General features: G+C 33.9%; 1 protein-coding gene across 1 annotated transcript; it reads left to right on the forward strand.

The window, feature by feature from the left end:
* Positions 1-1,224: 1,224 nt before the first annotated feature.
* On the forward strand, positions 1,225-2,163 carry LOC124989096 (olfactory receptor 2B11-like). The gene has a single exon (XM_047559033.1). The coding sequence runs from the start codon at positions 1,225-1,227 to the stop codon at positions 2,161-2,163; it is 939 nt and encodes a 312-aa protein (XP_047414989.1).
* Positions 2,164-11,927: the final 9,764 nt, after the last annotated feature.

The raw sequence follows: 11,927 nt of genomic DNA on the forward strand, positions 1-11,927 counted from the left end.
TTGGAACCATAAGAATGTAGTTTGTTTCTTTAACTATCGGTTTCACTTACAAAGTATCTTGGAATTTTGTCATTGAGATGCTATCTTAACCTTCCATCTGAATGTTGCCCAACTTACAAGACAGTGTGGATTTTATGTAACCCAAAGACCTCACTAGAGAATAGAAAAAATATGAACAAAAATATTCAATTAGTAGTTTGTCTTTCTCAAAATGCTGTTTTTCTCAGCTACTTGATTTTGTTGCACAAAATCTGTTGTTTATCCCACAGATTTAATTATAATTCTTTCACCAACTAATAGGTGCCAGACAAGGTCATCTTGCTTATTCTCATAGCTCCAGATTCTCTCTTTAATTTTCTTCTACTATCACTACCTCAATATTTTAGTATTCTTAATATTTATGTTGCCCTACAGCAGTGTTTATAAAAATGAGTCATGTGATTCTCAACCCCATACCACATCTACTCCCTCATATGCCCTGATATAGGAACTAATATTCATTTACCAACCCTTTAGGCTTAATTTTGTTTCTTAGTTTTTTGTTGGTGCATATCAACTGTAGAGAATAGTAGACTTCATTGGGCATATCTGTACAAACATACACCATAATTTGATCAATTTCAATCCCCATAACCTCCCCTTAACTTCTTCTTCTCCCTCCCCTTATATAGTTCCTATACCCTAATATTCTCCCTTCTACTTTCATGAAATCTCCTTCTTTTGCATTTTGTTTTCCATCTAACTTCTGCATATCAGAGAAAACATGATACTTGTGTTTCTGCCTCTGGTTTATTGTGCTAAACAAAATGCTGTTCTGTTTCATCCATTTTCAGCAAGCGACAACTTCATTTTTTTATGGTTGGTATTGTGTGCTCTACTGATTCATATGCAAGTCAGTTCAAAAATCATTATTTTTGAGTTTTCAAATCACAATCACTTCTACTTTCTCTATAATCCCCTTCATAATTTAAGAAGATAGCCATATTTTATGTAGAAGGAAATTCACTTTCAGAATCAGACCTATTGAAGGTAACTAACTGATTTTTACTTACAGCGCTATGAAGGGAAATTGGGTCACTTGGTATAAGATCATTTATATTATTCCCCCCTAAAAGTTACTGTATCCAATCTTCTGACAGTGGATAAACAATGCATAATAAGATATTATCAGAATTTTTAACAGTGTTTGATTTTTCCCTATTATAGGTAAAACAAATTGAAAATATGGAACTAATTAACAATAGCTACCCTGAAGAGTTTATTCTACTTGGCTTTGCTGATCGTCCTTGGCTAGAGTTTCCAATATTTGTTATTCTTCTCATAACATATCCCATGGCCATGATGGGAAACATCGCCATCATTCTGGTGTGCAAGATAGATGCCCATCTCCACAGCCCTATGTATCTCTTCCTCACCAACCTCTCCTTCTTGGACATGTGTTACACCACCAGCATTGTGCCTCAGATGCTCTTTAACCTGGGAAGCTCTAAGAAGACCATCAGCTATATGGGATGTGCACTTCAGCTTTATTTATTTAGCACAATGGGAGCCACTGAATGTCTTCTCTTGGCTGTCATGTCTTTTGATCGCTATGTGGCCATCTGCAGACCTCTGCACTACACCCTCATCATGAATCAGCGCATCTGTATCTTATTAATATCCATTGTGTGGCTATGTGGAATGACCTATGCTATCTCTGAAGCCACTCTTACATTACAATTGCCATTGTGTGGTGTCAATCAACTGGATCACTTGTTGTGTGAGATTCCAGTTCTGATAAAGACTGCCTGTGGGGAAAAGGAGGCCAATGAGCTCATACTCTCTGTGGTATGCATTTTCATAATAGCTGTTCCTCTATGCCTAATTCTTGCTTCCTATGCTAGCATTGGACATGCCATACTTAAGATTAAATCTTCTGAGGGGAGGAAAAAGGCCTTTGGGACATGCTCCTCTCATCTCATTGTAGTTTTCTTATTTTATGGTCCAGCCATTAGCATGTACCTTCAGCCCACCTCTTCCATCTCAAGGGACCAGCCCAAGTTCATGGCCCTCTTCTATGGAGTGGTGACTCCTACAATCAACCCCTTCATCTACACCCTGAGAAATAAGGATGTGAAGGGGGCACTAGGCAATCTGGGGAGGAGCATTTTCTGTTCCAAATGATACTTTGGAGAGACTTCAAGTGAAATTATTTCACAATTAGAGAAAACATATGCATAATGTTTTAATAAATTATTCTTTGCTCAAATCTAGTCTGTTTACCTGTATTTCTTGAACATGTGATACATGTGATACTTTTTGTAATCATGTTAAGCAATTATAATAATTAAATTATGATATTCTATTAATATGATATTCTATTAATATGTGCCATTTTTGTGGGGGATATATTAAAATCATTCTATTCAGACTCCTACATGCCAAAATAGTAACACTGTTAAGTAGTTTAAAAATTAACAATATGTTTTATAAATTGATTAGTGCAAGCTAATCCTCAGAATATCAATGTGCTTCATCAGTTCACCTGAGAAACATTTCATTACTCTGCAGAAGTATATGTGCACAGCCTGCCTATACTATGCATTCTGTGGGAAGGAGTCTATGCTTTCATACATTTGTAAACCTCAATTTACATAGATGCTAGGAATTTTGAAAATTGCAATATAATTTTTACTTTATGAAAAATGTGCAGTGTTTTGTATGTTTAAAAGATTTATCATTAAATATTTGTGTACAATGAATCAAAATGCAGTCTGTAAAAATAAAAAAGATTTTAATAAAAAAAGAAAAAATATATGAAGATGAATCAAAAATGTAATACATTTCTTAAAATTCCTTCAAGATATTATAAGTACGTGTCTTCAGAATCTGTGAGAGAACAAGGAATTGATAAACAATGAGTGTATTTTTATTGATTTAAATTTTGGATGCAAGTAATGCTCAATAGTTGTATGATCAAAAGACAATGGAGTGGGGAATGTAGATCAGTGGTAGAGCTCTTACACAGCATGGTTGAGACCCTGGGTTCCATCACCTGAAAAAAAAATAATAATTATAACAACAATAAAAAGTGCTTCTAAGACAGTTCTGAGATTCATGCTCTGCTTTTTTTTTTTTAATTTGCTCCTTTCAAAATTAGTGTATTAATGTTAACATCAATTTGATTGTATTAAGAAAGAAATGTGGGTCACAAGGGCTTCTCCCTCCTGACTTGGATTAAAGCTCTTATGAAACAGGAGTGACAGGGATTAGCCCTTCCTTCCCTTCTGTAAGGACACACAATACTCATCTGCAATACATGCAAAAAACAAGGTGCCATCTTGGAAGTTGAAACAGACACTAAAACTACTGGTGCCTTTATCTTGGACTCCCAGATTTTGTAACTGTCATAAATAAGTTGATATTGTTTATGAAGTACACAGTCTCAAGTACTTTGTTAGAGAAGCACAAATGGACTTCTAAAACTTAAATGTTGTCACAAATTTGTAATATATGAGTGAAAATTAAGGGCATTTCAGTTATTTGTTGTTTGGTTTATGTTTTTAGAATTCAAAATGATTTTTTATCATGAAGAAGTAAACATTGGACAAAAAAGAGGAGATCCTTTGGAATTTTCTGGTATGTTTTCTTGTATATTCAGAATCTGGTCAGGTCACTGGAAGAAAAATATCACAATTTACCATGAACAAGAATCAAATATAACTCAGATACACTCTTAAAAAAATAACATATCAGCTACTACTGGTCCAGTTCTCAAGAGCATTTATCTTTAGTGAATTTAATTTGGAAAAAAAATTAAGTAACTTTAAAAAATGGCCGATTTCTAGCTGTTTGCTAGCTAATCGTCAGAAAATGTTTCTAAATCTCATGTATACACATACACATTCACTTTTGTAAATAAAAAATTTTGTGATGTTGAATAATATCTTCAAACACTTTTATTGATAAAGGTCACATCTAACGTACTGAAAAATACAGTATTTTTAGATTAGGGGGGAAAATCCAGAAATATTTTTTTCAAAAGCACAGATAGGGAGATTGGTTACAATTATTATGATGCCTGTTAAGTTATCCTGTGCCCTGGATAAATGTGCATGCTGTCTTCTAGACTTGTTAAGAGAGGTGATCTTTATGAACATCATTCAGACTCTGAAAAAAACAGGACTTCCTAAGAATTATCTACAAAAATGTCAGGATAAATGATATTGGGAGTACTCGTAGAGAAAACCAACAAAGTTGTTTTAATAGGCCAGAACTTTCCTGAAGAATAAAGGAAAAACAGTAAATCATATCAATTAAAAATTATAAAATATAAAAAATAAAATAATAATGTATTTTGGAAATTCACAAAGGTAGAAATCAAAATATTTCAGAACTACTTTTCTCCACACTACAGATATTCTTACATCTACATAGCACTATAATTTCCAGGCTAGAAGTATATTCTGTTCTAAGAGGGACAATTAAAAGTAAACCAAGACTCTAATCAACAAATGCCTTTATGACTGATATAAATCCTACAACTTTTTCTCTGTGATATTCAGAATTCCAACGTCTCTGAGGAGTCCCATTAGAGCACAGGAGCTGGGTGGAGAAGCATTAGATACAGTACAGCAGGGAAATGCATGTCAAATCTTGTTTGAAGAAAGAATACTAGATAAAAATATGGATAAATACTTAAAGTAATAGGAGAAGTATATACTATCACATTATTATCAAAATCACACTATATTTTGAGGAAATGCTAACTTTTTTAAACCTGGACAGAAATATGTATAAAATACATATGAACACAAAATAAAAGTTCAGTGTACAATGAGCATTCAATTAATCACTTAAGATTTTTCTGCAAACTGAACTTTAAACTTAACTTTTTCCATTAAGATTCACATTGTTCCAAAAAATTTAATCTTTCTTATGTGTGTCAATTTTTATCTGTTGATCTTGAGGACTGAATGTCTTGATATATACTGAGATTTAAGTTTTTATACAGATAAGAATTTGGTAAATAGCAATTGAGTTTTCATTATATTCCACACACTACTTCTGAATACTCTTCGTTTCCAACTGCCACATTGTACACCTCCCTTAAAACATTTATCAAATCTCATACCAACAACAGTATGTTAATATTTCCATTTCCTTATATCTTCTGCATTTTCTTTCTTCTGTAACTTTTTGTTTTGTTTTGTTTTGTTTTGTTTGGCACGGGATTGAACTCAGGGTCACTTGACCACTGACTGAGCCACCTCCCCAGACCTATTTTGTATTTAATGTACAGACAGGGTCTCACTGAGTTGTTTAGTGCTTCGCTTTTGCTGAGGCTGACTTTGAACTCAGGATCCTCCTACCTCAGCCTCTGGACCCTCTGGGATTACAGGCTCCAGGCTCCATTTTTAAATTTTTTAAAAATTAGATATTTATAGCTATTTGTAATAGTTGGGTTCATTCCAACAAACTCATACATGCATGAAATTCTATTTTAATTCATGGTCTCCCTTTTCCCCTCACCCTTGTACTTCCAGTCCTACCTCCCCTCTCCCATTCACCTTCTTCTACTCTATTTCCTTTCTCTTGTCTATTAATTTGTATTTGATTGATTCTTTATGTTATCCTATCCTTCCATCCCCCTTTCCTTTATTTTACTCCAATTTCCTCATATGACAAAAAACATTCTATATTTTGAGTTTCTGAGTTTGACTAAGTTCACATAGCACGACATTCTCCATTTCCATCCATTTATGGCACATGCCATAATTTCATTCTTTTTGATGACTCAGAGAACTTCATTTTAGATATTTGCCACAATTTCTTAATCCATTCATCTATTGCTGGACATCTAGGTTAATGCCATAATTTATTTAGTTTTTTCAAACAATAATTTTTAAAATTTATTCTTTTTAGATATACATAACAGTAGAGTGTGTTTTCACACATTATACATACATTTGGTATGACTTATTTTAATTAGGATTCCATTCTTGAGGTTTTACATGATGTGAAGTGACAACGGTCATGTACCCGGACATGAACATAAGAAAGTTAAGTCTAATTAATTTTATTGTTTTTCCTATTCCCATCTTCCCTGCAGTCCCCTGTGTCTAATCCAATTAACTTCTATTCTTGCCCTCCCCAATCTCCCTTGTTGTGGGTTGGCATCCACATATCAGAGAGAATATTTGACCTTGAGGTTTTGAGGACTCACTTATTTCACTTAGCAAGATGCTTTCCAGTTCCATCCATTTTCCTGAAAATGCCATAATTTCATTCTTCTTTATGACTGAGCAATATTCAATTGTGTATATATACCACATTTTCTTTATCCATTCATATGTTGAAGGGCATCTAGTTTTGTTCCATAGTTTAGTTATTGTGAATTGAACTGCTATGAACATTGTTGTGGTTGTGTCACTGTGGTATGATAATTTTAAGTCCTTGGGGTATAAATCAGGGAGTGGGATAGCTGGATCAAATGGTGGTTCGATTCCATGTTTTCTGAGAAATCTCCACCCTGTTTTCCAGAGTGGTTGCACCAATTTGCAGCCCTATCAGCAATGTATGAGTACCTTTTCCCCCACAATACTTGCCAACATTTATCGTTACTTGTATTCTTTATAATTTTGATTCTGACTGGAGTGAGATAGAATCTTAGCATAGTGTTAATTTGCAATTCTCTAATTGCTAGAGACGTTTAATGTTTTTTCATATATTTTTAACCATTCATGTTTCTTCTTCTGTGAATGGCTTATTCATTTCCTTTACCTATTTGTTGATTGGGGTATTAGGCTTTATTTATTTATTCATTTATTTATTTTGGTTATTAAGTTTTTTAGTTCATTGTATATCCTGAAATTAATGCTGTATATGAGGTGCAGGTGATAAAGCTTTTCTCCCATGTGTAGGCTGGACACATTCTTGATTGTTTCCTTTGCTGTGCAGAAGCCTTTTAGTTTGATACTATCCCACTTATTGATTCTTGGATCATAGGAACATACCTCAATATTATAAAGCTGTATATGCTAAGCGCACAGTCAATATCATTCTAAATGGAGAAAAACTGAAAGCATTACCCCTAAAACTGGAACAAGACAGGGATGCCTCTTTCACCACTCCTATTCAACATAGTTTTTCAAAGCCTAGCCAGCACAATTAGACAAAAGAATGAAATTAAAGGTATAAGAATATGAAAGGAAGAGCTCTACTATTCCTATTTACTCACAACATGACTCTATATTTGGAAGACTCAAAAAACTCCAGCAGAAAGCTTATAGAACTCACAAATGAATTCAGTAAAGTAGCAGGATATAAAATTAACACCCATTATTCAATTTTATTCCTATCCACCAATGACAAATAAGCTGAAAGAGAAATTAGGAAAGCTATCCAATTCACAATAGCCTCAAAAAAAAAAAAAAAAAAAAAAAAAAAACTTGTAACTCAATCTTACAAAAGAGGTCAAAGACCTCTACAATGAAAACTACGGAACACTAAAGATAGAAATGGAAGAGGAACTTAAAAGATGGAAAGATCTCTCACATTCTTGGATAGGCAGAATTTATATTGTCAAAATGGCCATCCTATCAAAAGTGCTATGAAGATTTAATGCAATTATTATTAAAATTCCAATGACATTGTTTATGAAATAGAAAAGGCAATCATGAAATTCATTTGGAAAAGTGAGAGACCCGGAATAGCCAAAGCAATCCTGAGGAAGAAAAGAGAAGAAGCAGGTATCATAAAACCAGACCTTAAATTTTACTACAGAGCTAGAGTAACAAAAATGGCATGGTACTGGCACAAAAACGGATATGAAGATGGATGGAACAGAATAGGAGATACAAAGACAAACCCACATAAGCACAGTTATCTCATACTACACAAAGGTGCCAAAATCTTCAGTGAAGAAAAGATAGACTCTTCAACAAATGGTGGGGAAAACTGGAAATATATATGTAGCAAAATGAAATTAAACCCCTATCTCTCACCCTGCATGAAACTCAAAGTGAATCAAAGACTTAGGCACTAGAAAGGAGACCTTGTACCTAAAAATAGAAGAAAAAGTAGGCTCAAGTCATTACCATGTTAGCTAGAGGAACTGACTTCCTTAACAAGACTCCTAAAGTGCAAAAAGTAAAACAATAATCAATAAATGGGATGGATTCAAAATAAAGTGCTTCTTCTCAGGAAATGAAACAATCAATAATGTAAAAAAAGAGCCTACAGAATGGGAGAAAATCTTTACCACATGCACCTCAGATACAGTGTTAATCTCCAGCATACATAAAGAACTCAAAAAACTTAACAACCAAAATAGAAATAACCCAACAATAAATGGACTAAGGAACTGAACAGACACTTCACAGAAGAAATGCAATTGATCAACAAACATATGAAAAAATGTTCATCATCTCTTGCAATTAGAGAAATGCAAATCAAGACTGCTATAAGATTTCATTTTACTCCAGTCAGAATGGCAAATATCAAGAATACAAGCAACAATAAGTGTTGGCAAGAATGTGAGGGACAAGGTACACTCATACATTGCTGGTGTGACTGCAAATTGGTGCAACTATAGAAACATGTCTAGTTGGCTCTAGGATGGCAGCTGGCATTGGGCCAAGAGGTGGTGCATAATTGGTGTTAACATGGTGTAATCAACAGATGTTCCTCATTTTTGATTGGTACTGTGGCACGTGCTCCAATCATGCTACTTAATCCTAAGCTGATTGGCTGCCTTAGTGTATATAAGACATTCTCTTCACCTGGGAGGAGGACTAAGAACGCACCTATAGGAAGCCCCTCTGATAAGCAGCACCTCTGATAGGACGTAGGAGGCACCACTAAGACACACCTCTAAGATGCACCTCTAAAAAGAAGCAGCAGACCTCTAAGAAGTAGCACCTCTGAAAGCTAGCCTCTCTGAAAGCGGTAGCGTCTCTGAAAGCGTAGGATCTCTAAAAGCAAGCAAGTCTCTCTTCTTCTATAAACTAGCAAACAAGCAAACAAGCAAAAAGGCAGCCCAGAAATAGAAGGATGGTGGAATGAGATGGATATCTTACCCTACATACATGTATGATTGCATGACTGATGTGACTCTGCATCATGTACAGCCAGGGGAATAAGAAGTTGTGCTCTATTTGTGTACAATGTGTCAAAATGCATCCTGCTGTCATGGATAACTAATTAGAATAAATTTTAAAAGATGAATAATAAAATATTAAAAATTAAATTAAATTTTAAAATAAGCAAATGATCTGAATAGATGTTTCTCAAAAGCAGTACAAAAGACTGAGAAATAAATGAGAAATGTTCAATATTATTAATCAGAGAATGCAAATTAAAACTACAATTAGATACCATCTTACACTAGTTAGAATGGTTATTGTAAATAACAAAACAAACAAAACAAACACCAAGAAACAAAATGAAAACAACAACAATGAACAAAACAAAACAAAAAAAATAGCGATTTCTGGTAGGATGTGGAGTAAAAGGAATAAACACTAACAGTGGAAATGTAAATTAGTATCACCAATGGGGAAAGCAATATGGGAGTTTCTCAAAAGCTAAAAAAGAAATGCCATATTATCTAGTTATCCCACTATTACATACATAACCACAGGAGATGGTGATGGTGGCAGTAGTGGTGTTTCCAGATGGAGGTGGTGGCATTGGTAGATGAGGTTAACCCAGCCCTGTGACTCATTGATGGTGCGCAGCCACATTGGTAGATAGGGAACCTCCTTCTCAGAGCAGAGGTCTGCCTCATTTGCTCATTTTTAACTGAATTTTTAAATTTTGTTATATGAGCTCTTTATGTATTTTGGATATTAACCCTCTGGTAAATATTTCCTCCCATGCCATAGGTTGTCTCTTCTACTGTGCAGAATCATTTGGTTTGATGTAATCCCACTTGTAAATTTTTACTTTTGTTTCCTGTGCTTTAAGATTGGCAACAAGATAAGGATTTCCATTCTCACTGCTTTTATTCAATACAGTACTAGATATTTTAGCTACAACAATTATATGAGGTAAAGAAATAAAAACTGTACAAATAAGAAAAAGGATAAAGTCAAATTACCCCTGTTTGCACATGATATGATTCTATTCATAGAAAAACCAAGCCTCCATCAAAAGAAGTAGCAATAAAGTAGCAGAGTACTAAACAAACATACAAAAATTTTTAGCTTTTCTCTACCCAGAGAATGAACTTGCTGAGAAAAAAATCATGAAAATCCTTCAGTGACTTTAGAGTTTACATAATTTTTGTTTGAACTAAAACTTGAAAGCCTTTCTTCTTTCTTCCTTTCTTTCTTTCTTTTGCTATATTATTTTAGGTTTTTCATAACAGTTATTTTATACTTAAAAATTTTAAATATATGTTTTGATTATGTTAAAATATGCATAACATTATCTTTCTTTTAAATATACATTTAACATACAAAAAACATAAAATTATACATATTAATGTAGTATCCTGTAAAATTTTTATAACTGTATACATTGTATAATTGTAAATCCATCTTAGGCTGTTTATGCTTACAGTTTGGTGATATTAAGTACATTCTCCTTGTTGTGTATCCATTACCATTTTAAATCTTCACAAACTGAAAATTTGCACCCATAAAACAATAAATTGCCATTTCTTGACCCCAGCCCTTAGAAACTACTATTCTATATTCTGTTTCTATGAATTTGACTAATCCATGTATCTTTTATAATTGGAATAATGTAATACTTGTACTTTTGCAACTCTCTTATTTCATTTAGAATGATGTTTTCAAAGTTTATTCATGTTGTTCATTGTGTTAGAATTTCTGTGTTTTTTTTGTGTGTGTATATGAATTCATGTCAATTTTAATCAACAGAAATGGTATTTTTATTTATTTATTTATTTACAGATAGGAATATGGCTATTTATTAGCAACCTTCTGGAATCATACATCATCAACAACCAATTTTAAAACAATTAAATTCACTCACAATAACAAGAATAAATATCAACATCTTAGGAATAAACTTAGTGGAAGAAATGCACAAACCCTATGTGAAAAAAAACATTTGTCCATGGACAGAGTCAAACTTAATTATATATTAACTTCCTGGTTAGTATCAAGAACTATGAAAGGATTGAGATTTCTTACCCCAGCACCAGTAGCAAAGCAGATACTTGAGATTCTTAATTCCATTTAATCCTCCTAATTAATAACTCTCTTCCATGAGGTTATTCTCTTTTAATGGAAGAGGCACAAATCAGAAATTCCCTAAAAGCTAAACAGCCTGGAAATTGTGATGATTCTGACCCCAAGCCTGCCATCTTTCCACTGACTCTATGTGTCTGCTTGGTCAGGATGCACTTCAGTTCCCAGAATTCTGTGTCTTCTAGGTCTGTTTAGGTAGGCCTTTGGAAAGTTCTTGGGAGATTTGGAGGGTGGAAGGGAAATACCTGTGATTTTATGGCTTTAAGATTCCGATAAGGAGATACAGCCAAACACAGACTGCTTAGCCAGCCCCACAGGGTGTAAAACCAATCCCTATGAAGACTTTCCTTAAAAATGTATATATCTGTGTATGAGGATGTACATGTGTGATGTGTCTGGTATATCTATGTGTGCTTGTATATTTAAATATCTACGTGTGTCCATCTCTGCAAGTATATCTATGTATATGTGCACATTTATGTTTGCAGGTATGTCTATACCTGCATGTCCACCTGTGTCTTTGTCTATAAGGACAACTATCTACACCCATGTCTAAGTATATATGTTCATGTCACATGTGTGTCTACAAGTACATGCGTATCTATGTCTGCAAGGGTGGTTTTGTCTACATGTGTGTACATGTACATGTTTATGTCTATATCTATGTGCATTCCTATGTCTGTAGGCATGTCTACAACTGCATGTTTTATTGTGACCTGCATCTAT

This window comes from Sciurus carolinensis, chromosome 7, assembly GCF_902686445.1.
Source record: "Sciurus carolinensis chromosome 7, mSciCar1.2, whole genome shotgun sequence".
NCBI classification, from domain to species: Eukaryota; Metazoa; Chordata; class Mammalia; order Rodentia; family Sciuridae; genus Sciurus; species Sciurus carolinensis.

Excerpts from the sequence above, each read along its gene's own strand:
- LOC124989096 (XM_047559033.1), top strand. The coding sequence starts at position 1,225 with ATGGAACTAATTAACAATAGCTACCCTGAAGAGTTTATTCTACTTGGC.